This window comes from Mugil cephalus, chromosome 10 (assembly GCF_022458985.1).
Source record: "Mugil cephalus isolate CIBA_MC_2020 chromosome 10, CIBA_Mcephalus_1.1, whole genome shotgun sequence".
Lineage (NCBI taxonomy): Eukaryota > Metazoa > Chordata > Actinopteri > Mugiliformes > Mugilidae > Mugil > Mugil cephalus.
Window position 1 is genome coordinate 14,590,737 of NC_061779.1, and position 27,009 is coordinate 14,617,745.

Here is a 27,009-nt window from a genome sequence, read left to right on the forward strand (position 1 = left end):
GTGAGAAAATAATACAGGCCAGCACTGCATTTGACATTAAACATCACTGTTAATTTCCTTTACATTTATTATTGTACAGTCAAAGCCAGTATTTGTTTTTATATGACAACTCTTCTTTAAACTCATTCTTCTCCATGATTGTTTTGAATAATAAGTAGGCTACATTTATTACTGGCTGCAGTGCAGATACAAAAGGCGTTTAAAAAACAACAACTGGACTTTCTTGAAGACGTTTTGCCACTCTTCTGAGTACCTTCTTCAGAGGAAATAGGAAACAATGTGGGTAAAAACTCCTCAGAAATTCGCTGCACCTGTTTCTGGAAGAACCAAAAACTGGTGCCACTAATTGTCATTAAGGGCTGGATACTTACCTGTTATTAAGAGGGTACTACTGTGCCTAAACCACTTTACCTATGAGTGGTGCTCCAAATCAGATGTTGCTGTTATCTCGTCAATTACATATATTGCTGTGCAATCTGTACTTTGCTCTGAGGGTGATGATTATATCATGATTGGATATAATGGTAGGCAATTTGAGTCTGTCTCGAACATAAAAATTGATGATTCTGACAGAAAACTGTTATTACATGGTTCGTAACACTCGGCTCGGACTCAGTCTGTCTGAATAAGGACATTAAACAATAAATAATATTTCAAAATGGAATATTTGGATTGTTTTTGGTTCATTTGTTCCCTTTTGCAGCTCCTGAAAATTGTTACCAAAGATTAATGTGCCATGCCACAGTATTAAATGCAATGTTTCAGACATCTTGTTTATGTGCTTGTGAGCATGCGCTTGCCTCTGTGTGTGCGTGTGTAAATTTTATAGGAATCTGTCGCTGTAAACCCTGACTAGCGGGAAACGAGACTTTTAGTGCTGTCAGAGCCCTCAGTTTTGTCTTACAGGTAATCAAAAACAGGTCCTTGAATACAGCATAATCTCTGTCTCAGCATGACGTTTACGCTCCCAACTCAGGGGCTTCTCACGTCACAGATCTTCCAAAGTATCAAAAAGCTGGACCAACTTCAATAAGACTATTGACCTTTAAAGGCCCATAAAGTGTCAATATTACTGAGAAACTGGGATGAGTTCCAATTTACTTCCAGATTACCGTGAGAGTTGTGACGTTTCTGATAATGGACCTGCAGCATAATGTCTCTGTTGTGTTGTTTATCTGTCTGAATTAAATCCCTCTTTACTTTACCTACCTTAGAATATCAATGAAATGTCAGGATTGTTTGCCAGGAAACACATCGATACATGTATTAAAGGCAAACAGTAAAACAGTCTCTTATCTTTATTTTCAATGCCCTGTGATTTACAACGCATGCAGGTTGCTAATGAGAACAAACAGAGGAGCTTATGCTCGGCCTGGATTTACGTCCTGATTATAACTGACAAAGACCAACCAAACACTGACCACCACAATGGGCTGCAGTAAAACCAACATGCAGCTGGAAATTATGACTGTGGTTTTGGCATATATCTGATAACCTTGCCTTTATGTCTAGAAGAACAATGTCTGTCTGAAAAGATTCATCACAATAAAAGTTTAAGGTTTGAACTTTGATAAAAACAAAAGGAAATCTGATCAATAATTTACGCTATACTGTTGCACACCATTGGATGTTCAATGTTTGATTTGTACTTGAGACTTTCATCTGTCAGTAAGTGTCAAAATAAAACGCACAATTGAGTTTTATTACGCAACATTATGTTTCTGGAGTTTGATCAGTCGCGTGAGGTTTCTCCGGGTTATATGGTTTCCTCCCACCTCCACAGACATGTTTGTTAGGTTGATTGGTGATTTTAAATTAACTGTAGGTGTGAGTGTGAGTGTGAGCGCAAATGGTTATTTGTCTCTGTGTTAGAGACTGGTGATGTGTCCAGAGTATACCCCCCCTCTTGCCCGATGACAGCTGGAATAGGCTCCAGAAACCGCTCAGACCCTAGGGAGGATAGTAGATGATGAGATTAATTTGATCAGTCAGGGTATTCCAGCTTCTTTTAGTTACTTACTTATGTACTTAGTTAGTCAACCTTTGTAGAAATGTGAAACTAAAATCCTCAAATCCTCAACAAAAACTAAAGCCTGAGAAATTACTAACATGAACAAGGTTAGATAAAGGTAAGAGTCGTTAGGGCCTCACAACACAATGCACCCACAAGGCCTGATTATAATGGGATACTGCCATGCCATTTACACATGCAGGCATATGTCTACACTTTGACGTATTTCCATGTACAATAACGCCATTTATTTGTGCTGCGGCCTCTGAGGCAAGGGACCCTGCAAAGACTTTTGATGGACGTTGAATATGAATGTTTGAAGCCGCTGCTGGCACCGCCTCTGGTCTGTAAGTCAGCGCCGAGGGCTTGAATCACCCGTGGAAGGAAGAGGAAAACGAAGTTAACGCTGGTAGCTTGTAGCCTGGCTATGAACCCCTGAAACAGGAGAAAAACACTTAGCGCCAACACTCAAATGGCTATATAGCTAACTTGCCGGAGCTGTTAAACCTAACCGGGTCAAATGGTAAGCGTCCACCGCACTGATAAGCGATGAGTTCACTCGTTTTAACTGAATTATGTGCCAGGTAGCATGTTGCTAAGCTAGGTTGCTAACTTGCAGGCTCCTACGTCAGCTACACAAACGGCTGTCAAATCACCGGCCGAGTTTTGATAAATGCAAGACGCATATTAGTCTGGCCGAAATGATAAGTTGCTTGTGATCTTTGTCCCTGTGTGTTTTGTCAAGAAACGGTTGCGTTAGCTGCAGAGACGCAGACCATGTCAACGTGTAGCATGCTAGCTGAAGCTAACGTTACTAGCACGGGTGACGTTTCCCAGCTACACACCTACTCAGCTCGTAAAACAACTACTTCTTTCGTGAACAGTTGTTTAAGCTCAGTCCACAGTGCCGGGTGTGAAATTGAAATTACCACAGAGAAATTATATATGAAGCTGATGCCGTTTTGTGTGTGTTTTTGCAGGTTTATGAGACTGAGCAGCCATGGGTGACATGAAAACCCCAGATTTTGATGACCTCTTGGCAGCCTTTGACATCCCAGATGCCCCGGGATTAGATGATAAAGAGCCCATCCAGGGGAGTCATGAAGAGCCGGAAAGTCAGCTGAAACACACAGGGATGTGCTTGGATGACAGCCTTTTGAGTCACCAAGCTATCACAACAGCCGATGTCCCCGCTGTGAGTGTTATTGTGAAAAACACAAGCCGGCAGGAGTTGTTGGAAGGTTTTGGTGACAGGCTTCACTCAGGACCAGCACTGCAAAATGGATTCAGGGGACAAGAGACCTCCATAAGCTCTGCTGAGACAATGAACACTGACTTCTCCAAATCATTTGCGTCTGCATTGAATGGGCAGAGTTCAAGAGATCTTCCTGGAAAGGCACCTGTCCAGCACAAACCTGATGGGACACCATTATTTTCCCAGCCACTTTCACACTTTAGTCCCGTCTCCAGCCCTGAGTCTGAAGATACTCACTGTATTATAGATGAAATGCATTCAAAAAAAGAGACTCCCTGTTTTCCAGAAGCTTCAGTTTTGGTGGAACCCTCAGTCCCAGGAAATCCAAAACAAATGGACATGTTTGATAACGGTCCCAAGGACTCCGAAATTCACAAGGATGCTCAAAGGAACACAGCAGAAAGTAATAAAAGCGAGGAGCCCTCTGACATCTATGCCAGTAGCAAAACAGAGAAAACACCTAGAGTAGACCTGGCATTTACCCCACCAAGCAGAAACCAGAACTTTGTTGACACCAATTGCAATTCAGTACCCACCGTTGATGCTTCCAACTCTTATTCACATGTCAAGTCTCAGACATCTAAATTTTCCTCCTGTCTCGAGGCCCTGGTGGCTCTTAATGCTAGAAAAGATCCCACCGAGCAGACGGGTCTCAGAGAGTCGTCAGTGGCTCAGAACGATTGCCTGAAAGCTAGTCCCAAGGTGCCCATATCCCCACGAAGCCCCAGAAGTCCTCTTGAAGCAGTGAAACGGTTAATGAAACCTTCTGATAGCCCCGTGAGCATCTGCAGTGATAGTAGCGGCAAAGCGTCCCCTGCAGTGGCATCTGGGTCGCCCCCAGCCATACCCAGAGTCAGAATCAAGACCATTAAAACCATGTCTGGTCAGATCAAGCGCACGGTCACCAGCGTGCTGCCTGATTCAGAAACGGATGAAGTCCATTCTGCCTATGAATCCTCCCCGGCACAGAGTATGATTAGTGAAGATTCTTACTGTAATGTGTCCCCACGTCAGTCTCACATTGTTGACAGCATTGTTGGAATACAGCCTAAAGGTAATCTAGCTAGTACATCTTCACCAAAGATTTTACGCAGAAGGTCTGAGGAAAACTCCAGCAGGTCAGGTATAAAACAGTCAACAACCATATTCCATAATACTAGTGGTTCTGTCAAAAGATCAGCTGCACACGTTAAGAAACCAAAGAGAGGTTCAGCTGCAACGGGCCACACAGCAAGCACAAACTTCCTTCCGAAAGCAATGCACTTAGCTAGTCTAAACCTGGTCCCTCACAGTGTTGCTGCTTCAGTAACTGCACGGTCCACCTCCCACCAACAACACCAACACACACTCTCCTCCACTGTGTGCAGCACTGTCCCGTTAGTGCATCAAGTCAAAACAGCCAACCCTTCTCCCCGTGCTTCTATTCATAACACAGCTGCAGGAACCTTAAACAGACTTTTAAACAATGCCAACCCTGTGCCTACGTATGTTCCCAACTTGAACCCCCCTCCAGAGAGCAATATCAATCTTCCACCACGTGGATACTGCTGTCTCGAGTGCGGCGACTCCTTTGGAGTGGAGAGGAGTCTTGCGTTTCATTACAGCAGGAGGAGCGTCCACATCGAAGTAGGATGTACACACTGCGCAAAGACGATGGTGTTCTTCAACAAGTGTGCCCTGTTGGCACACGCCCGGGAGCACAAGAACAATGGCACGGTGATGCAGTGCACGCAGCTCCATTTGAGACCCATATCTGAGGAACAAATGTTTGTACCCCTGAGCACCGAACCACTGAGTTTGGGCTCTTACACCCCGTCGTCGTCCCCGCAAAAAAATGAACCCGTCCTGCCCTTATATCCAGATACTCCCAGTCGCCACAGACTCCGCTGCCTGGAGTGTAACAAACAGTTACCAGACAACAAAGCACTCGCAGGCCATTACCAGAAGCCGTCAGAAGATGTGGAAGGACTAGTGAGTAAATGTTTCATTGAAATAATAAAAGATGACTGTTTTTTTTTTTTTTTTTTTTGTGAAAGGACCACAGTGATTTTGGACATGCTGTGTTTCCCAGCCTGTTTATGTGTCTCATCTTTAAGCCTCATGAAAACATCTTCAAATAGTGTTAAGTGCTTTGTTGGGGACTATTTTCAGCTGTGGATTAATACAGTTAATTGTGGTGCTTTAGTGACATCACAATGGAGTATGTGGTAGTGACTTCAGACTTGTACTTTAATCATTACACAAGAATCGGATCTGTTTTTAATTGTTTTTGTTGAGGTTTGTGGCCGGATAAATAAGCTGTATCAGGTTTTAGCTGCACAGACTAATGCTTATTTGTGGGACGGATTTCTATATATATAGAAGCAGACGTCACTACTTGTGCTTTTCATGTTTCCTATTTGTCTTTTTTACGTTTCTGATTTTCTCCTTCCCAACACAGATTTGTAAAGCATGCTCAATGCTGTTACCCAACAAGTGCAGCTTCAGAGCTCACCAGCGTCTCCATGCACACAAGTCCCCTTACTGCTGTCCTGAGTGTGGTGCCCTGAGTCGTTCTGCAGACATACAGAAGCACGTCAAGGAAAACTGTCTGCACTACGCTCGCAAGGCTTGGTACAAGTGAGTAGCAACAAATGCAGGCCGTGATAATAACTCGTTTTTTTTTTCAGGACAGTTTTACAAAAAATTTCCTTTTCTTCCAGATGTCTTCACTGTGATATGGTGTTCAGGACCCTTCAAGGACAGAAGACTCACATTGAAGAGAAACACTGTGAAGTCTTTTACAAGTGCTCTGTTTGTCCGGTTGCCTTCAAGACCTCTGAAAGCTGTGAAGCACATCTGAAAAATAAACACAGTGCTAGCAAAATATCTCCTCAGTGAGTTCACATGTCTTGTCCAGCCTGCTGAAAAGGTTTACGTTCCTGTTTTTTTAGTGTGTTGTTGTAACAGTTTTCCCTCTCTTTTACAGGTTAATCTTTAAGTGTTCGTGTGAGAAAATCTTCAAGAAAAAGCAGTTACTGTTTCAGCACTTCCATCAAAATGCCAACAAGCGCGTTTCGTGCGTATTCAAGTGTCCAGAGTGCAACTCGGTCTTTCCACATAAACAGCTGTTAATGCGTCACTTCAAGGTTAGTTTTCCTTGTTCTTATTCATTTACATATTATATATATATGAATGAATGGGGAGAGTTCATATAACTTTTACGAGCTGCAGCTTTTTTTATGTACTGCAAATTGCTGTGCTCTGAATTTTATGTACTTCTAAAAAGAATAACAACCGATTCTTAGAATTTGTGTGAAAATTGTCTTGAAACTGACTGATTTTCCTTTTTTTTACATGATGTTTAACTAGTATCCTGATTATTACGTCAACATCTAATAGCATTTGAGTGCAATATAATCGATTGACCTTAAAAAATAGTTTCCACTCACCTGTTTAAACCAAAGCTGAAGAAAACAAACAACAAAAATAAAACATTTCCATCATTATCGCCACATCTTCTTCCATTCTTTGAGCTACGACTGGTGCCCCTTTAATGACAAACCACATGGGGGAATTGCCGCCAGCATTTTGTGCCAAGCTTTCTAACTTGTTACGTGGAGTTTGTATATAAAACCAAAGGAATGTAACCATTCAGCACAGCTGAAAAGCAAGTATGGGAAGAAATTCTGCAAAACCTTGACAAAGATGGTTCAATAATTAATTGCCATTCTTAGTTTGACACTCAATTGAAAGCTTACATTTCTCGATTGCGACAGAATTAATAACGAAAGCAACGGTTAAAATAATTATGAAATATCCAGCAGCACTGTTCATGTTTCAGAACACTGCAAAACAGCTGCCAAATTGTGGTGAATATATAATGCATCTAATACTCCTAATATTTACACTATATTATGTGATAGATGACATGATGGAGAGGATAAGGTGCAATATTTTAATCCTCATTTTTGCCTTGTGTTTCCTGGTTTTCAGAGTGTACATGTAGGTAACATGGCAGCAGAGACAGAGGACATCAGTAAAGAAACGGAGAAGCCAGACCGATACCAGGAGTCTGTCCAGCAGCAGAAGAGCCACCGTCCTGTCAAACACACGGATGGTCCCCGAAAAAAGTCTGAACAGGATGGCAGACCTCGCATGAAACCCACCGGCTGGACGTGTGGGGAGTGTCTCCAGTTGTTCACTGACCGGGAATCCTACGTTTCACATGTGAAGACGAGCCACGGAAAAGTAAGTGTGCAAGAGTGAGAGTGAAACGCAAAACAATTTGCAAAGCCTAAACCAACGTGTGCATTTCTTTACTGTACACGTCCCCTATGAAGGAGTGTTTGCTTAAAGGCCGTGTATTTTTTTTCTCTCGCTGATCTCTCTATTTCTATATGTTTTGCATTAGTTGCTCTAGAAATCTTTAAAAACATATATCCCTCCACACCGAAGTTGAGACATTTAAATACCATTAAATTCAATATTCTTCCATATTTTCTGCGGGTACAGTATGAGCTTTCTGTTTCAGGTTGAGCATTTTGTTTTGGTGGGAGAGCTAAACAGAAGATAAATCAATAAATTAGCCCCCACTCTTTTTTCCTGCATACTTATTCTTAACCTACCTGAAAAATAATTCAGATTAATTCAGAATTAGTGAAGTTAATAAGCCGCATCAGTCCATATTTACTCAGCCACTGCATTACTTTTTTGTATCAACTGCTGCTTTATTTGATATATTATACATGATAAGTGAAAAGTCCTTTATTGTTGAGATAGCCAAAATAATTTGTTGCATGTTACTTATTGTCTGCTGTGTGACAGGTCTGACTGGTGTTTAAACCATTTTTGGATCTAGCATGTTTGCTGAAGTAATCTTATTACGTTCAGTACTGCAGTCTAGATAATTAGTCGCGGTTATATTGAGTTAATTGTAAGTAATAAAGTTATGTTGATTATGTGTAGATAATTAACTCAGACTTTCATGATCCTGATAACTATAGTTAATAACTGCAATATAAGCATGTGAGGGACGTTTTTAAGCTTACTTTTCATCTTTTTATCTCAACAGTCGGTAAAGAAGTATCCCTGTCGACACTGTGAACAGTCCTTCAACTCTGCCACCAGTCTGAGAAGACATATTCGTAACGACCATGATGGGAAAAGGAGAATTTACACTTGTTGGTAAGGTTTGAAAACATCTTAAAGTGGAAAGATCCCTTTTTTGAATTAAGTTCCTTTTTAAATACATTTATTTTGTCCCCCCCAAACATTAGGTATTGCACGGATGCCAAGACAATATTCACATCAAGCGTGATGTTGAAGAACCACATCAGTCTTATGCACGGAATTAAAAATCCTGATCTCAGCCAAATGCCAAAAACATCCATCCAAGAATACAAAAAGGCTTCGGGAAAGGTATTTTCCATTTCTTCACACACACACACACACAAAAAAAACAACACCTAAAGGCACAAATGCAAACGTCACACTGCTTTTTAACGTGTGATTCCTGTGACCTCCAGGGGACTGCTCCCGCGGTCGGCACGCAGGATCACACTGCTAGTCTGGAGGCTCCTTCGGCCAAACGTCTGAAGACTCAGTTCCGCTGTTCAAAGTGTGGCTTCGTGACGGACGACAGTGCAGAGTTCCAGCAGCATATACCTCAGCATAAAACTGATGAAAACACTCCTCAGTGCCTTCACTGTGGACTGTGTTTCACATCTGTGCTGTCTCTCAATAGACATCTTTTCATCGTGCACAAAATCAAAGATCCCGAGGAAGCGGAGGACAAGGGGAAGGAGGATAACCAGCCATTTAGATCAGCAGGGGCTGATGAGGTAAATTACTTATTACCAGAGCTAAATGAATTTGAGCCCGTACAGGGAGAAGAGCCAGAAAGTCCTCACTGTATCAAGACCGCAGACTGTAATTTAACACCGAGCTCTCACTCTCAGACACAAGCAGTCTCTCTCCAGCAGTAAGAGCTGCTGCAATTCTTCTTTAAAGCTGCTTAAAGATCTTCGGTGAAAGTCACAAAGGATGGTTGATGCTCGTCACAGAGGTGGTACAAAGATTTGCAGTCCTTTAATTTGAACATTTCAAGGTATCTGGAGACAGTGCAGTATATTGAAGCAGATATTTAATAAAGAACAGTATTTTCATGTTACTTTTTTTTTTATATATAACCTTGCATGTCGGTAATATATTAATCTTGCCTTTCAGATACACCTGCACTCATACTACAACTGAAACATGTCTTTCTTTTCCTCATATGTTCCATCCACCCTGACTGAAGACTCAGGAATGTTTTAATGTTTGTTTTAAGGTCTGGTATTAATTGATTTCAAAGTGAAGTGGGTGGATATTCACCTTTGTGACTGATTGTAATTTAAGTTGCTTTTTTTTTTTCAAAAAAAAAAAAAAAGAATATTATTTAATGCTACACACTATTACCTGAATAAAATTCAGGTTGCATTTTTATGCCATCAGTATGTTGCTAATAGTCTGCAACACAAGAATTTTAGTCACCATGTATTACATAACTTGTTATATTTCATTTAAAATGTATGGTAAACAGTTAATGGAAAATGTTTCCTATGAGATCACCTACAATTGTTCTGTTGCTAAACAGAGCCTAGTGAAGTTGGGCTACACAGAAGAACCAACACCTCTTTTGGGATTTTAAATGCTTTTGACTTTACTTGTATTTAACATGTTTGATTTATTGATGCATGATTTGTACCAGTCCTGGCCTTTTTGATGTCATTTGTTCATTTTTTTTTTTTTTTATTTTTTTTTTTTCTCGTTGAGTGTTTGGGGGAAACAGAGAGGTATTAACACATGTGCTGCAGCAGTATTGAAAATACCTCAAATTTGCCAGAGTGTATTGTTTTCTGGCAAGCGAACAGTCAATGTTATGTCAAATCAGGGTACATTGTTTTGGATAATCCAGAGCATGTGTAAGAGTGACGTAGGGATGCGTGTCAGAGAGAATGTGTTATAGATCAGGACTGGGTAGGATGAATGCATGCAGGTATTAGATCGGTTCTTACAATGGTGGACGCTTCTTCTCGGTGGGTTCTGGTTTGTGAAGCAGCTTCTCTTGTTTTGTATTGACTACATGACAGTTCCTACCTCCACGGTAAATGGCAGTGATTGTTAAACATTGAAAGGCTTTGAGAGGTTGCAGTTAATCTCAGTGCAATGTATATATATATATATAAAAAAGACTGAAAAAAGTTTATAAAACTTGTATTATCCCATATTATTCAATTTTATAAATTATTTTGGGAATTATCTTAAGGCTTTATATGGTCATATTGACTTAATTTTCTATGTAAGTGCAGTATGAACTCTCTAATTCTCTGTTAGTCCTTAAAATCACCACACTGCAGCTGTTCTACTGCAGAGACCGAAAATAATTACTTGTTTGTGATTTGTTCTTTTGTAATGTTTGTTGGAAGACATTTGTACTTTTGATACTGTGTACAGTGAGGACTTGTATAGGAAAGTAACATGTGTACATATACAGTAGCCAATGAAACCGGGATTCACAGCATTTCTTAAGCCATTACATCTGTTCAGCATGCAGTGGCCCATGTGCCTTGCTGTTACGTTTACGTAAAGTACTTACAAATAAATTGGTGCATTTAATTATATATGACGTTATCGTGTTTTGTGTTACGGACCAGCTCCAGGACGCTGAAGAGGAAAGTGTCCATTGACATTTGGGATGTGATAATTATGATAATTAGAGGGTTTGCGGTGAGGTCACACACTCTGATGTCGTCACAACAAATCAGAAAGGCGTAAGGCGCTCTAACGTGCGGCGTGCGTCCAATGAACAGCGACCACAGGCGTGTGTCTTCAGGCTATTTGAATATTTAGCCCGTCCTTTCTCGGTATAAGTGCCTGTCCCCAAAGTAAGACAAGAGCAAAGACACTTTTAATTGGCCAGCGGCAAATTGGATTCCAGCACATCTGAAGAAATGAAATGCACCTTGACTAAGATGTGCAGAGGAGGTTTCCTGTCGTCTTTCATCCTCGTCTCCTACATCGCCGTGGCAACTGCAATGACTCTAGATCTAACTGAGCTGAGAAATAAAGTTTCAAAGCTCAAGGTGAATCCGAGAGGGAATCTGTGGGCAACAGGTGAGAAAATTAACTCCTATGTTGGCAAAATGGTTCATGTTTTTGGAAGTTTATTTTTTAACACTTAACATAGTTTATTTTATTTTTTTTCCCCAATAAGGACATTTCATGGGCAAGAAAAGCATTGTGGATAGTTCCTTTGTGGAGTCTGCTTTTGAAAATCTAAACGATCCCACTGAAGTCAGAGATGCTGGTCCTCTGTACGGAGTGGAAGACCTGCAGTCGCTCATCATCCAGATGTTGCAAACGGCCCAGAAAACGCAACAAGAACAGGCTCTGGACATGTTAGTTTAAAATGATTACTTTTATTATTGCTATTATTCATTTTGTTATATAAAATGTTGTTAAGTGAATGATGTTTGTTTTTGTTGTTGTTGTTTTACAATGCATTAGAGAAGGAAGAGACCCTGTTTGAGGAACATTTCAGGCAACAGTATGACATCCTGCTGATGAAGAGGAGAGGGTTTCTTCTTATGAAATAAAAACTCTTAATATAATAAATATGTTTGTTTTCTAATGTGATGCAATGTCTTGACACCATGTTTGAACCGTTTCTGTCGGTTTTCCACTTGTTTGTCATTTAAGATAAATTTCCGTTTATTAAAAAGCAAAGAAATAATTGGATTCGTTTCGTTCATAACTTTTAATAATAGTAGGTTGATGATCAAATCATCCCTGTCGGGTTTATTGGGTTTGTGGCGCCCCCTGTTGGCTGATTGAAAAGAAAAAGGTTTAAGTTATCACATCCGGGGTGAAAGTGGCAACGTGCCTTTCCGCACATTTTGATGGTTTAGTTAATGTGATAATAAGCCTTAGTTATGCCCCTCATAGTGATGTGTGGTTACCCCTGTAGTGGTAAAACACGAAGGGCAGAGGAGCTGAAGGTTCATTTTGAGGAGACAACTGAGCGAAAGGTTCATATTGTTGGAGAAGATGCCCTGGGCGTTGAGAGAAACACTGTTTACGCAGGCAAGTCAAGCTTCATTCACATGTTTGTTCATCAGCCTTACGTGATTCTGGTTGTTCCCCCTTTATATATAAAAAAAAGAAGTAAAGTTTCAGTTCTGCTTTAAAATCTCCCGACGTGATATGAGCCACATAATTACAGGTTACATTACCACTCTATGCTAACTGGAGCTAGGTTACGTTAGCTGTGGGAAATGATGACAGGACCAGTTAGTCATATAAATTTAATTTATTTGGTGTGCCGAGAGATTAGAAATGGCATATACTGACGTCAGCGTGTGATTACGTGTTCGGCCGAGTATGTGTGTTAGCGAAATTTGTAGTAGCGTTAAATTAATGAAAATTTGAACGGAGTTTGGCGTGGTAATGTCTGAGTCACTTTTTCATTTCAAATCATCTTATTACTAGCCGTCACGCAGCGAGATCACAGTATATTTCCTCTTTTATTACGACAACATATGCAGAACTATAATTTCCTTACAGTAAAACAATTGAATAATTTCCCCATACGTTAAATAAACAGCCAGACAGACTTCAAAGACTTAAACTCTGCCAACTCCTGTATTAAACTTCCTGAATGTGTTACAGATTCCCAAAAGGAAAAAAATGTCAGAGCATCTCTGAAAGCTGAAGTAGAGAGGTGGGTTCGCACATTAATTTCACACATTTTTTCTTTAAATAATCACTGAATAAACTATTATCTCATACATGTCAATTCTAATTTGTCTCCTGTTTAGGAAAGTCAACAAGGAGGACATAGTCATTTTGGACTCATTAAATTACATAAAAGGTACATTTCAACAGCAAAAATAGGTAGTTTACGGATTCTATCTTTCACATTGAGATTTACCTTTAAATTTGAATTACAGGCTACCGCTATGAACTCTTCTGTCTCATCAAACACACACAGACACCACATTGCCTGGTTAGTATCCACTAATCATTTACTTTTAAAAAGAGAAAAGAGTCTTTCTAATGCTACTTTTGCAGCTGAAGCTCATTTGTGACGTGCTGTCATTTGATGAAGGTGTACTGTTTGACATCAGATGAACAGAGCTCACTGTGGAACTCCAGCAGAGAAGCTGCCGATCAGTACAACCAGGACATGTGAGTAAAAAGCATTTACTCATGCAGTATGTTGTAGGTGCATGTGTCAGGTAGCAAAATGAAAACCACTTTTGTGATTTCCCTCTGGTCCGGTTTGTTGTTTTGCAGCTTTGATGCATTAGTTCAGAGATTTGAGTCTCCTGACTCCAGAAACCGGTGGGACAGCCCGCTCTTCACTATCCTGAAAGATGACACGCTCCCTTTTGAAGCCATTTCTGATGCTCTTTTCAAAAGAAAAGCTCCTCCACCAAACCAGTCTACCCAGAGTGTAAGTACATGCAGATGTGATTCTTTACACGCTGTTGTTCTGAGCGCCGGTAACATGTTGATGTTGTTTTGTTTTTTTCCCCCCTCAGCAACCGTTGTCATCTACAAACTTCTTATATGAGTTGGACAAGATCACGCAAGACGTTTTAATGGTATGTGTGGTTTTTGATTTCTTTTCATTTATCAGTCACCTAGACTTATTCCTTGTTTTTCCTCAAACCAGATCGTTTCAGTTATGTCATATTTTAACAGACCAAAAAAAAAAATCAAAAATAAATGACAGAGGGGTTGTTTTCAGATAAACACAAAAAAACTCCTTTTCCACTATGCAAATACTCTCCTCGGTGAATAGAAAGGTAATGCAGCCCAGTCTCATATATTTGTCTTGGTACTTTATAACATAGACATAGACATGTCGCCCGAAAATCAATGTGTGCGTCACACCTTTTGATGTTAGCTGTTAAAGGTAATTAAGACAAAATTTACTGAATGTACTTTTATTTCATCAATAATCACCATTTTAACCTTGTCCCAATCACTCAATAAGCCATTTTGTGTGATGACGTGAATCCTTGAACTTTGTAAACATGGGAATTTCTCTAATGTCTGCCATTCAACCCGTATGACGTAGTATAAGTAGCCAGTCAGGAGATCACTTTGACAGCCTATTGGCTAAAAGCATTTAGCAGAATGAAAGCATCAAATGGAGTCAATAGGGTGACAAATAATTATGTGTCTGTGGTGTCTGCTAATCGCTTGTGGCCGACAGGAATCCGCTGCTCTGTCGCTTTAATTTGTAATGACCAACATCAGTTTATCAGCGCGTTATGTATTTGCCTTTCCCTCATTTTGTACCGAAGCATGAATTGCAGTGTTTTTACTCGTTGACTTTGTGTTTTTATTGAATGCTTTTATTGGACACTCAAAACGATAGAGCAGCACAGACTTCATCAAGAAATAAACCGTCATAAACAAGAACTAGACAAATCTGAAGTTGGAGAAACCGATGGAATGGAATAATAGAAAAACGAGAGACGAGCAAATATCTGTGTGTGTACACGTGCGCCAGAACAGAGCCCATATACACTGATCAGAAATGACATCAAAACCTTAATGTGAATAATGTTGATGATCTTATTACAATGTAACATTCCTCTGGAAAACCTGTGACCTGGTGTTCATGCAATGTTACTTTAATACCTTCCATCAAATGATCGAACCAAGAGAGTCTCCATTGTAACTGCATGAATCGTCAATCCAGATGTTCCTCAGCTAAGTGATGCATAGGTACCGAGCCATCCATCTGATGTAAAAGAAAAAAAAAAGCTTCCATATCAAGCCAGGCCGCCTTTTTGCTCCAGTTTTGATGCTCACGTGCCCAATGTAGGTGCTTTCAGTTGTGGGCTGACTGGTCCGCGGCTACACAGCCCCATATAAAACAAACTATGATGCACAGCGTACATAAATAAGCCTTGACTGGCCTATCCCTAAAATGAGATCACCGCTTTTCCTTCCACGGGCCATTTTTGATAGTTACTGACCACTGCACCCCATGAGAGCTGCAGTTTTAGAGATTCTCTGACCCAGTCATCCATCCGTCACAGTTTGGTCCTTGTTAAAGTCGGTCACATTCTTAGACATTTTTTATTCTTCTGACATTCTTATGACCTGATTATGACCAGGTGGTCATAATGTTAAGGCTGATCCATATACGCAGATATGAGTAATATGTGTCAGTCAAAGCAAAGGAATATTAAAGGAGCAGGTGCCTATTGTGTTTCATCTGTTCATTTAATCTTGAACCTTGACGGTTGGATTTGTCAGAGCCAGCATCACCTTCTTTCTCAAAGTAACACGTTTTCACAATTCAACTCTTTCAGGCAATTTTCAACGCTCAGAAGACAAGTGTGCCCGGAGATCTCATCTCAGTACCGGGAGCAACAGAAAAGATATCCTTTATGTACATAGTTTTCATTGCTCTTTTCACGTTAAACAGATTTCGGGGGGCCTGTTTCATGTCTGTAGATCCAGTACTATCAGCTAACTTCTGAACAGAAGTCATGTTTCCTCACCAGTGGGAGGCAAAGTGTCAGAAGGGGAAGGTGGATGAATGCGTGTCCATCAAAAGCTTCAAATGAAAGGTAGAGCAACCAAGCGGTGTTAAAGGTCTCTCCAGTAATGACATGCTGTGAGATACGTATGGTGGGGAGGAAACCAAATTAATTAGATTGGGGGGGGGGTTTCATTGGCAGCTGCACAATCACACCTTCCTCTTCTTCATCAAACTTTGATTTCCTCCTTTGAACATGCCGGTCTAAGCAGAACCCAACTTAAAAGCACAGTGAGGTTTCAATGACGGTTGCATAATTAGAATTTGAAATGACATTAGCAAGCAAACTTTGTCGTTCCAGTTGTGTCATCCTCCTTTAAGGTTGTAAAGTTGTATTACTTTTAGTTAGTTTTTAGCTAGTCTTCTGAAAATACTCCACTCGAGGCAGTTTCGTGTCCTTAACCCGACGTTAAACATCGAGCTCACCAGAAGCATCAACATGGCAGAGCTGAGGAAGCTACGGCGCCAGTTCATCAGCTACACCAAGATGCACCCGACTGAGAACACGGGACAAATAGCCAACATGTTTGTTCAGTATTTAAATAAGAGTTTTCACTGACATTTTATTGTAATGTTCTTTTTAAATTTTCCATGTCAAATAAATGTATTTAAAAGTGTGGTGCTTTTGTTTCTTTTTTCAGCAATGTTTGGACGATTTCAGGCATTTACAACCTAACATAGAAAAAAAACAAAAAACAATGCTGCTAAGATAATAGCCCCCCTTTCCTACATCACATCTCTTGGGAAAAGCCTCCAACCCGCAACCATAGCAACCATCAACACGGTGTCAACTGAGGTGCCACAGTACATTTCAGTCTGTCTGTGACTTTTGTGTGCCGCTTGATTATTGTACCTTGCGTATTTCTCATTTTTGGCATGTATATGGTGACCTTACAATCTAATCTGTGACGTGACGCATAAGTTATCTGCTTGTGAGGACAAAACAGAGAGAAGTTGGAGGCGAATGTCGTCACTTTTAACTGTAAAAATGTCTCTTGCTGTATTTATTTGGTGCCAAAACCAAAAAATCCAAAACAAACAAAAAACACTAACTTGCCATTCGTAGACAACTTTGGTTTGGCTTTGGTGATAAAAAATAAAGGATTCTGGGAGTGAGACAATCAACAACTCGCACGCTTCTTATCAGACAAGTTTAATATGTCATGTATCATCAGTTTCAGGCTGAAAACCATTATGGGTTAGAATAAACCATGACTGACAATCACAGTAAGTTAATGCTTATTTAGTGGATTCTTGTTACACATTAATGCTTATGCTAACTGCTAGGTAACGCAACGTTAGTTACGTGTTTCAGGGGTGTCCAAGCGGAAGTTGCATTTACTAGGGGGAAAAAATCCAAACCTACATGGCCCTGTGTGAAACAGTATTTGCCCTCCTGTTAAAACAAATATTAACCGTGCTTTATCACCTGAGTTCAGTTTCTCTAGCCACACCCAGGCCTCATTACAGCCACACCTGTTCTCTATCAATAAATCACTTAAACAGGACCTGCCTGACAAAGTGAAGTCGACCAAAAGATCCCCAAAAGCTAGATATCACGTTGAGATCCAAAGAAATTGAGGAACAAAGAGTAATGGTCTGGGGCTGTTTTGCTATGTCAGGAACTTGCTGCGGTTAATAGAACCATTATTTCTGCTGTCTACCAAAAAAATCCTGAAGGAGAATGTCCAGCCATCTGTTTGTGACCTCAAGCTAAAGTGAACTTGGGCTCTGCAGCTCGACAATGATCCAAAAGCAAGTCTGACTGCCTCTGAACTCCCGAAGGAAAAAACTAAATGAAGACTTTGGGGTGGCCTAGTCAAAATCCTGACCTGAATCCTATTGGTGGAAACCCCCCCAACATGGATGAATTACAACAATTCTGTAGTGGGCCAGAATCCCCCCACAGTGCTGTAAGAAAAAAAAAAACTCAATGCAAGTTATCACAAAAGCTTGATTGTAGTTGTTGCTGCTAAGTGTGGTCCAACCAGTTATTAGGTTTAGGAGGAAATCACTTTTTTTTTCCACACAGGGTCGTGTAGGTTAAGATTTTGTTTTTCCCTAATAACTGAAACCTTCATTTAAAAACTGCATTTTGTGTTTCTCTTGAGTTATCTTTGATATTTTAATTTGTTAGATAATCTGAAACATTTAAGTGAGACAAACATGCAAAAAATATGAAATCAGAAAGGGTGAAAACACTTTTTCACACTAGTGCAAGTGGCTCCATTTACTCCTCATTTAACTCCTTAAAACCTAAGAAGTGACTTGGACGAGTAGCAACATACCAAGCAAAAACTCGCCTTTGATTTAGTTGTTTAGACATTACTTTGCCTTCCTTGGGAAATGGATTTGATTGGTTATGTAGATTAAACAAGTAGATTCAAGGTTAATTTTTTCAAGGTTTATTTTTCAAGTGCACACTTATAATTATGAATGTTTTCATATGTATAGCATATTTAAAATTTTTTGATGTCATTGAAATATACTGAATCATACTGAAGTATGTTCATTGTTCAGTGAAAGCTCAGCACTTTCTTAAGCATGGGTTAGCCTTAAATCCCTCAGTGCAGGACTCCAAGTGACAAAGAGGAGATTTCTTGTTCAGAAGCCTCTTATTACTATGTGGAATGAGTAAGTAAAAATGTTGCTGACTAAATCTCTTGTAATGATTTTGTGTTATGTAAGCAGATTGTCAGAAAGGCGAATACCGGAGGAATTAGTTTTTGCTGTGCTGCAAGTATTCACCGATTAGGCGTAACATTATGACTACCTTCCTAATATTGTGTTAATCCCTGTTTTGCTGCAAGAACGGCCCTGATCTGCTGAGGCGTGATCTTCACTTGACCCACGAAGGTGTGTGGTAGTATCTGGCACCAAGATATCGAAGCAGCCCAAGTCTAAGCCTCTAAGTCCTGTAAGTTTTGGGTCCTTGTCGGACTTCTTTGTCTAGAACATCCTCAGAACATTCCTGAAGCATTTTTGCTTTGTAGCAGGGCACATTATCATGCTGGCTGAAAGAGGCCACAGCCGTCAGGGAATACTGTTTCCAGGTGTTGGATTAGACCACAGGGGCCAGGGGGTTCGCCTGTCAGTGGTTATAATGTTATGCCTGATTGGTGTAAGCAGTAACTGTATGTAATTTCACTGGAATACTACAGTGTGATTGTGTGCTGTGTGTAGCCTGAATGATTACACCATTACTCTGTTTAACAGTAGCAGAAAAAACAGTGCCACATTTTTTATTTTTTTTTTGTCAACATGATGCTTTTATTGAATGAAAACCCACAAAAAAAATGTACATTTGAACAACTGTGTTCAATCGGGTCAATCCACAGAGAAACATGTCGGCAAGGAGGCGGCACACAGTCAATAAGACAACATTAAATAAAGTTAGAAAAATAAGAGATTCACAAAGAGAAGGCGCCAAGACATGAAGAAAATTGGCAGTATTTACATTTACAATATTTCCTTCACTTGTCATTTTCTATGGCTTTTATTTTTTTCCTCAAGGGTACAGCGGTGCCAAAGATTCTGTCCCAGTGGCTGAAAAAGGGAGCGTAGTTGCTGCTCGGCCGTTGGTGGTGCATGTCGTGAGCCGGCGCACCGCCCATTAGTCCAAAAGGCACCAGGCGGTTCAGGCTCCACGGCAAGTCGTAGCCTATGTGGTCCTCTACAGACATCCAGATGCTGAAAACGGTGACGCACCATGTGGTCAGTGGGTGACACTTCAAAAGTATCGGATCCTGGTTGCTCCACAGTCCCACTGTCATCAGCTCTGGGATGCTGAGCTGCTCCGTGGACAAGGCGAAAGGTGCAATGTATTCGTGGTGGACTGCATGGATCCAGCGGTAAAGCTGCGAATGCTTATGGTGTATGAAATGCCAAATGTAGTACTGAGTGTCAAAGAGGAGCAGTGCAGCCAACCCATCAATAAATACCTCATACAGCGTTGGAGCGTCCTGTGGCAGTGCTGGCAGTGGCAGGATGAACATGCCAATTACTACAGCTGGCAGGACAAAGAAGACGTGGTTATACAGAGCAGTCATGAAGCTCTTTATCATCATTCCCAGTGTTGGCTGTCTCTCTGGCTGGATCTTGTACTGATGAAATAAAGGCACCCTTTCTCCTAAGAGGTCCAGCAAAGCAAAAGGTACACTGAAAAGCAAATAGCTGGAAAAGGCAAGTAGGACCTGGAAAAAAGGAGACGAGATGAGAGGCAGGTGGTGTAGAAGCAGGTAATCCCAGAATGGCTGCAGGACACGGTCCGATGCCCTGAAGGGCAGGAACTCCTGAGGAAGTATGCTGATGTTTATCATCTTGGTGTGGTACCACTGAAGCCTGCTCCTGCAAGTCCTTCAGCGAAGGCAAAGATCAGCCTTATAGCGGAGTTTGACTGAAGGGACTTTGCTCTCAAAGGGACCAGCAGGTTTATTCCCCTTTGGCTCCATGTCTCAAACAATACCTTTACAAGAAGATTAACTAAACCAGTCCAGACCTTGATTGCACGCACGAAAGCGATAAGCTGGAGAACAGAAAATGTATCAACCGGCGCAAAATGAGCAATTGTCACGCATGAGAGAAATTAGGACAAAAACATTTTGTAAACATGAATGCCCCAAATATTTCAAAGGGTCAATCCATGTTGCATGTTGTTCCCTTTTAGTTTCTCTACGTTTTGTACCGCAACATCTTATTCTAGTGCAGCTCAAGCTGTTTGAACAGCATGTAACACCGTCTCTAGGTATCACAGATTATCACAATATGTTATCAGAACGCTCTGTGATGTGCTAGGATTTTCTGCAGGATTAAAATGCTGATGCAGAACAGTCAGACTGAAGTCTACATTCTGTTTTCGTGGATAACCTAAAGAAGCATTATAAGAGGATTAGTCTGACCAGCTATGTTAAAAGCTGAACAATTTGTATGTTAATACATAATATGATCAAATAACATCCAGACCTTTATTGTTTCCTCTGCCTGCTGTATTTATTTTGATATAAATACACACTAAACATATTTATAAAACAACTTTATGGCTCAAACAAACTCCTAACTCAGTCCACTGTCATTAAGTTTTCAGGCTTTAAATATATTAACCCTTCTGAAACTGAATGTTCAGTGAGGAGGTTTCAATGTGGACGACAGAGTCAGCTGCTTTAGGTTCCTGGGGATCAACATCGGTGAAGCACAACTATGACAACACACAGGTACGATCCTAAAGGCGTCAAGTCAGCACCTCCTCCTCCTGCCGGATATGAGGAGGTTTCACATGGACGCACAGATACTGTCAAAGTATCCTGGCCCGCGACATCTCGTCAGGGGATCAGTTTAATCGGCCCAGTGCACCAGAGCTGCCAGCCATCCAAGACGTTTACATCCGGCGCCGCAGGAGAAAGGCACAGCGGCACAGCTTCAGACGGATTACACTCGCGTTGTGTGGCAGGCGGTTTTGGAGCACCCGGACTTGAACAAGCAGGTTCAGAGACAGTTTCTACCCACAAGCCACCGGGCTGGAGAACCGCTAGTGAACTGCCTCACACACTCACATACACAATTAAAAAAAAAAAATGTTTTATCCTATTATATATATATTTTGTTTTGTGACATAGTTTTATTCTGTAATTTATTCTATTTTGCTTCTGTGAAGTCGAGTTGGCACCTGCAACTGTATCAACACTTTCATTCCTGGTAAACATGCTGCATTTGTTCCACAGTAAATGACACCAAAGACTCTTGAATCTTGATTCATAACGACATGATTTATTGTGGGAAACCGTCAATTTCAGTGACATCATGGTTTGTGTATTCATGCAAATGAATGCTTGATTAAAGTTTCCTCTTCGCCGGCTACTTCTTTTCACCGGCTGCCTTCCTTGAAACCGTTTTGTTGCTGTTGGCATATTTCTGTCGATCATTTCTGAAGAGAAAGCACAAACAAGTTCTTAGGTATATGCAAAACCCGGCTGCTGCCAACATCAGTACAGGCGGTGTAAACCTTTAACCTCATAAGTTAGACGCACCTGCTCATTTTTACTTTGCTTCTACATCCAAGGCCTCCCTCCCAGTGGCTGGTGCGGGTGCCTCTGGTCATCATGCTCCCACAGCTGATGCACGGCTTTCCGTTGCTGTACGGCTGCAACAGCAAACACAGTGTGGGTTACATTCAACACCTTCAATGATAAATATGCATCTCTGCTAGAGGCCACTTTGCTCCTGCCAAGATTTTAATTCTACTTTCCTCTGTACTTGACGAAAGAAATGACATTGGATGAACGTCTGGAATTTGGTGTGCATTATTTGAGTGATCCTCGCCTTGCAACGAAATGTAGGCATGTAACCTCTTGTTCTAACGGAATAGGATTAAGGTTATGAGCAGTTGTTTCTTATGTAAATAACATGATTAAATAGTGACAGGGCCTGGACAGAGTGATGTTTTCGCTCTTTGCTTGTCTGAATGGTGTTGATCTGATGAAATGTAATGCAACGCCAGGTCCACAGTCCACCTGTTCTTTGGCACAGAAGCCGCAAATCATCCTGGTGGCGAGTTCCATGGGATGGTCCTGGTTCTCATCGTGGCACACATCGCAGGGGTAAGCACGGCCACAGCAGGGAAACCTGGCAACACAAGTACAAAGGTTTTCACAGCTCCTGCATAACTTTTTGCGTTCTCCATAGCACACATGCGAAGTGAGAGGATGATACCTTAGCCAGCGATGGCTCTGTTTGTAATGCTTGCATGTCCCCTTCTCTGGCAGTGGCTTCCCCTTCTGAACGGCCGGATCTCTGATTGTCTTGTAATTTACAGCACTTGAATCTGCACAAACGAGGATTAAAATATCAGCCTGTCTGAAATCAGTCTCATATTAGGTCTGTAACTGAGTAAATAATCCAATCCGTAAATCTTTCTTGCACAGTATTGCTTTTAAAATAATAATGTGATGTAATATTGCTAAGAGAGCCAACTGTGGCAGTAAGAATGTAAGTCTTTTTTTTTCCGGCCAAAAGCAAATGTAGGTGAACGCTGACCTGTTTTGTTGGTTTGGGGCTGAATATACTGGAATCTTGTGCTCTCAGCCAGGATGCTGAGTTTGCTGTGGCAGTGTTCACAATTAAACTCCTTTGTTTGTCCATATAAAAGGTTCTGTTGGAGAATAAAGAAAAAAAAAGACGAGTTTAGAGAAGATCAGGGCTCACCAATATATGCATTTCAGTTTTATCCGACAGCACTTCATAGGAATGAACGCAGGTTAGTGTTAAGCGTGTCATGTTTCATCACCTGTACCGGGCCCTCCTGTGAGCAGCTGAGGCAGCCCACTGAGAGGTCACAGTCCTGGAGTACGAGGTCGGTGGGTGTAGCGTTGTGGAGGTCCAGGTAGCCCAGGACGTCGCTGTAATGGTGAAGCATGCAGGGCCGAAATGCAGCATTTATACTCGCGTTACACTTGTCACACTGAGCGGCGCAGGCTGTCCTCCCGGTGAGCGTCAAGTCCGCAGTCACTTTACACCTGCAGACAACACGTGCACAGACCTACAGCCTCAGGTTTACAACTAAGGATTAGATCTGCCGTGTGACTGTTCAGTTCATCTTACCTGTTACACTGAAGACACACGGTGATCCGTTGGGCAGCTACAGTGGCTGTGTTCTCGCCCAGCCTCAGTCCCAGCAGCTTCATCTCTGTGCCTCTGCGGGGATCCCTGATCTTAATGTTCTCCACCAGATGACTTGCTTCCTCCTGCTGCCCTTCATCGCCGCCTAGACCCTCGTTCTGCGCTAACTTCCCTCCCTCCATTGGCGTCTCAGCTTCTGTGTTTTCCACTTCCTTCTCCTCGTCTGCAGCTGCAGCCTCAGATGCAGGATCAGATCTTTCACACGCTGTTGCCTGCAGCTCCTGATACGATATGAACTGCAGCCCGGCTTTTTCTAAATCGATGTCTTTTTTCAACTGCAAAATAAATTTACATCGAGACAAAATAAAAAACATACAATTTCTCCAGTACATTCGAATAACAAATCACAACACCCGGTTCTGATGGTGCTGGTTGCAGCCTCACCTGTCTGGCTCCTTCTGTGAACAGTCGCTCCAAGCTGCGATCTAGCCAGCGGAGAAAAGGCCGGAAGAGCAGCTCTACCTTTCCCAGAAGCTGATTGGTTGCGTGCTTGGCTTGAAGCCACTCCAGCGATGCTTCCTCTACACGTCTACGCAGCCAAACATTTGTGGACATGCTCGTGATTGCTGTCAGCGTCGATGACATGAAACAGTATGTGTTAACATAAACCTTTACCTTGCCATTACATGTGGCAGCTCCTGATCCAGTGGTATATCCAATGTAAAAATCTGTGGAAAACAGATCTAGGCAATGATAACTGTTCTTTCCACACTAAGAGATGAGTATATGAGAAACTGCAGCGGTCTTTACCTCTTGAGGGTAGTTGTCTGGAAAGCTCACCAAGATATCAATTTCTTTTAGATCGAATGGCTGTATGTGTAAAATGTAAAGTTAATACATTCCAGGAAATAAAACAACGTAATTGCATCAAACCAAAGCAGCACATGTGCTAGATAAACATGCTGGTTACGTAGATTCAAAGGTGGCATGGCAATATATATACACTGTATATATATTTATTCAGTCAAGTGCTGTACTTTGACTTTGTAGAAACCTCATGAAAAGGTTGTAGAATAGCAAATTTAACTTTCTGGTAATGTGCTTCAAATGAGCCCCAGAGCCAGAGTTTAAGAACTTCTTTGCCCCATTTCCATTATAAGAAATGGGCCACACTAAATCTCAATGGAGCAGCTTAATAATAAAAATCCTGCATAATTGTACTAATTAATAATAGACTGAAAAACAAGAATGACTGTTGGTACTTTCACAGAGTAGGAATGGTTTTCAGTTAAGAAGGGATTTGTTTCACAAATTAAAAGCTGAGCTGAAGCTGAAGCGATATGTAAGTGGATTTCCCTGTGAAACGCTCAAGGGACAAAGGGAAGGAAGTGTTTACCCAGTCTGGATCAGTGGCACAGACCGTTGCCCTGTAATAGGTAACTTTTCCGTCACTTCTTTCCTGAATAATAAGCTGATCTTTGGGAAAGCGCTTCTTCAGCTGCTTGATCTCGGTGTCTCGTAGCTGCTTGGCGATGTCCTCTGTCAGGTCACACAGCTTCACCTCGTGGAGGGCGCCAGGCCGAGATACCGGTGGATTCGGTGCAGATCTTGTATGATTGCCAGGAAAATACTGGTCATCCACTGGTGGCAGCTCCGGTGGATGCCAAAAGCGGCACCTGTCCTCCATGGTGCAGTGGCCTGAGACGAAGTAGCGACAGGGGCGGCGGGATGCTGCCGGGGCACCTGTGGAGTTATTAGTGGGTGGTGGCCTGTGGCCCACATATCCACCAGGGTCCTGTGAGTTTGGCGGCATGGCATCAGACAAGCTGGGTGTCCTCGCGGTTTTATCATCATGAGACTTGGTGTCATCTCTTACATGGAGGAATTTACATTTCTTCCCAAAATTGCAATGTCTTCCTTGTAAGTAGAAGCGACACAGCTGCTGCTTTCGAGGAAGTGGCTTAGATTCAGCTTCTTCCACATTCTCTTCCTCATCATTCTCCATGGTTGTTAATATCTATGGAATTCGATACAGAAATACTTGTTACAAAGGTTATAGAGAAGAATCATCTACTACGACTAATATATTAACACTAAGAGATCAGGAAAAATACTACTACATTTGTTCCCTCACATTGAAATAATATCCACTTGTGACCTTGGAAATAATAGACTAAGCTGTGTTGCTCAGTATTATAATATCAGTTTCACTCATCATCAATCAGACACCAGGGTGTAATTCTGCTTAATGATGTTGTAATTTATGGAGAAAATAATAATAAAAAAACAAAAACAAATTACATAATAAGAAATCTTGGCCAAAATGGCAACACCGACCATTTTATCCGACGGGTATTTACAAGCCTCTGGACTGTGGCCAGATGGACTTGAATCTGTTTTATTACAAAACACGATTAATCAAAAAATACTGTACGTGTGACAACGACATTAACCATGCATGTTTCATATTACATAACCTATTTACTATTACTATTACTACTACTATTTTTTAGTTATCCATTAAGTTAGGTGAACTTTCATCGCTGTTTTGAGAAATGTGTCGCTCATGCTCCTCACTTCCTTGAGACAAAATGAGTTATTGTGGGAATATAACATTACCTCAAATGTCCCCCGAAGTCCGTGTAGTTTTATCTTTTCTTTTTTTCTTTTTTTTCAGCGCAATTATACGACCGAAAGTGTTAAAAACAAAAGATTGATATAAGCTTTCACTGTGGACTTTCTGTCTGACAAGTGTCTGCTGACTGGCTGCTGTGGTCAGGTGGTGTAAAGAGAGACTGTTGTCTGGATGAACTAAAGGGATTTTGTTTTGTCGCCCTCTTCAGTCGTGGAGGTCTAACGTTCATTACTGGCCTTTCGTTTTGGGGTTAACAACATCACCACAAAGTCCTCGAGATTCCTTTATTATCACACGATCCTTTTCACAGTATCGAGTTGTAATTATTCTGAGCAAATAAAAAAAAATTGTAACACATGTTTACTAATCTGACTGTCATTTAATCCCGTCTACTCTTTTATTCTCTTAATTTACTATTGCTATTGTTTAATGCTTTTAAAGGGATTTTATTTATTTATTTTAAGTCTATATGCAGTTTATCATTATTAAATCTTTATTTTTTTCTTATCTCAAACTTAATCTTAAACTTTGAGATTTCCCTATGTCTTTTATATATTTTATTATTATTGTAATCATTGCTTATCTTTATCCTTTCTTACTGTCTTTTAATCACTTAGTTTTTTTTCCTCCAGTGTTTCCTTATGGGGGCTCTCCCTAATAGCCTATTGGTTTAGACTGTGTTAAGCTCATTTGCACAAAGTGTAAGGAACGCACAGAGGCCAACTTTCAAATTTATAAAATAAAGAAGCACATGAATGAAACTTTGATTGTGCACCTTTGGGAGGTAAATATATGTACCACAGGATTGATTTGATTTAATACTTTAAAATACTGGCTAGAAATGGCTATTTATAATCCTTTGAGCGTGAGATCTTTAAATTAACATAGCTATGAAAGTGATGGAGAGAAAA

The 27,009-nt window shown here is 41.0% G+C and overlaps 5 protein-coding genes across 5 annotated transcripts; 3 read left to right on the forward strand and 2 right to left on the reverse strand.

Annotated features, from left to right (window-relative positions):
• Positions 1-2,313: 2,313 nt before the first annotated feature.
• Positions 2,314-10,909, forward strand: znf592 (zinc finger protein 592). Its single transcript, XM_047596914.1, has 9 exons — positions 2,314-2,534; positions 2,992-5,237; positions 5,707-5,885; positions 5,969-6,142; positions 6,235-6,394; positions 7,242-7,496; positions 8,320-8,432; positions 8,525-8,666; positions 8,774-10,909. Exons 2-9 carry the CDS (start codon positions 3,012-3,014, stop codon positions 9,230-9,232), a joined length of 3,708 nt encoding a protein of 1,235 aa, XP_047452870.1. The 5' UTR covers positions 2,314-2,534; positions 2,992-3,011; the 3' UTR covers positions 9,233-10,909.
• A 351-nt stretch (positions 10,910-11,260) lies between these two features.
• On the forward strand, positions 11,261-11,696 carry nmba (neuromedin Ba). The gene is made up of 2 exons (XM_047595864.1): positions 11,261-11,402; positions 11,503-11,696. The coding sequence occupies exons 1-2, from the start codon at positions 11,261-11,263 to the stop codon at positions 11,694-11,696; spliced, it is 336 nt and encodes a 111-aa protein (XP_047451820.1).
• Positions 11,697-12,127: 431 nt separating this feature from the next.
• kti12 (KTI12 chromatin associated homolog) lies at positions 12,128-16,469 on the forward strand. Its single transcript, XM_047596915.1, has 9 exons — positions 12,128-12,371; positions 12,957-13,008; positions 13,106-13,158; positions 13,238-13,293; positions 13,396-13,475; positions 13,584-13,743; positions 13,832-13,894; positions 15,623-15,691; positions 16,268-16,469. The coding sequence occupies exons 1-9, from the start codon at positions 12,221-12,223 to the stop codon at positions 16,409-16,411; spliced, it is 828 nt and encodes a 275-aa protein (XP_047452871.1). The 5' UTR covers positions 12,128-12,220; the 3' UTR covers positions 16,412-16,469.
• Positions 16,470-19,108: 2,639 nt separating this feature from the next.
• ch25hl1.1 (cholesterol 25-hydroxylase like 1, tandem duplicate 1) lies at positions 19,109-20,460 on the reverse strand. The gene has a single exon (XM_047596868.1). The coding sequence runs from the start codon at positions 20,169-20,171 to the stop codon at positions 19,326-19,328; it is 846 nt and encodes a 281-aa protein (XP_047452824.1). The 5' UTR covers positions 20,172-20,460; the 3' UTR covers positions 19,109-19,325.
• A 1,135-nt stretch (positions 20,461-21,595) lies between these two features.
• si:dkey-24l11.2 (uncharacterized protein LOC100034462 homolog) lies at positions 21,596-26,247 on the reverse strand. Its single transcript, XM_047597470.1, has 12 exons — positions 26,083-26,247; positions 24,860-25,480; positions 24,274-24,333; positions 24,139-24,191; positions 23,908-24,052; positions 23,446-23,798; positions 23,132-23,360; positions 22,882-22,996; positions 22,558-22,669; positions 22,359-22,470; positions 21,876-21,988; positions 21,596-21,772 (listed from the first exon to the last, which is right to left on the reverse strand). Exons 2-12 carry the CDS (start codon positions 25,466-25,468, stop codon positions 21,703-21,705), a joined length of 1,971 nt encoding a protein of 656 aa, XP_047453426.1. The 5' UTR covers positions 25,469-25,480; positions 26,083-26,247; the 3' UTR covers positions 21,596-21,702.
• Positions 26,248-27,009: the final 762 nt, after the last annotated feature.

Coding starts and splice junctions, on each gene's coding strand:
- ch25hl1.1 (XM_047596868.1), bottom strand. CDS start 20,171: ATGATAAACATCAGCATACTTCCTCAGGAGTTCCTGCCCTTCAGGGCA.
- si:dkey-24l11.2 (XM_047597470.1), bottom strand. CDS start 25,468: ATGGAGAATGATGAGGAAGAGAATGTGGAAGAAGCTGAATCTAAGCCA. Junction 22,670..22,881: donor GCCCCAAACCAACAAAACAG/GTCAGCGTTCAC, acceptor TCGTTTGTGCAG/ATTCAAGTGCTGTAAATTAC. Junction 21,773..21,875: donor AGCAAAGTAAAAATGAGCAG/GTGCGTCTAACT, acceptor CTTTCTCTTCAG/AAATGATCGACAGAAATATG.
- znf592 (XM_047596914.1), top strand. CDS start 3,012: ATGGGTGACATGAAAACCCCAGATTTTGATGACCTCTTGGCAGCCTTT. Junction 5,238..5,706: donor CAGAAGATGTGGAAGGACTA/GTGAGTAAATGT, acceptor TTCCCAACACAG/ATTTGTAAAGCATGCTCAAT. Junction 8,433..8,524: donor AGGAGAATTTACACTTGTTG/GTAAGGTTTGAA, acceptor CCCAAACATTAG/GTATTGCACGGATGCCAAGA.
- nmba (XM_047595864.1), top strand. CDS start 11,261: ATGTGCAGAGGAGGTTTCCTGTCGTCTTTCATCCTCGTCTCCTACATC. Junction 11,403..11,502: donor AGGGAATCTGTGGGCAACAG/GTGAGAAAATTA, acceptor TTCCCCAATAAG/GACATTTCATGGGCAAGAAA.
- kti12 (XM_047596915.1), top strand. CDS start 12,221: ATGCCCCTCATAGTGATGTGTGGTTACCCCTGTAGTGGTAAAACACGA. Junction 13,476..13,583: donor GATCAGTACAACCAGGACAT/GTGAGTAAAAAG, acceptor GTTGTTTTGCAG/CTTTGATGCATTAGTTCAGA. Junction 15,692..16,267: donor TACCGGGAGCAACAGAAAAG/ATATCCTTTATG, acceptor CCGACGTTAAAC/ATCGAGCTCACCAGAAGCAT.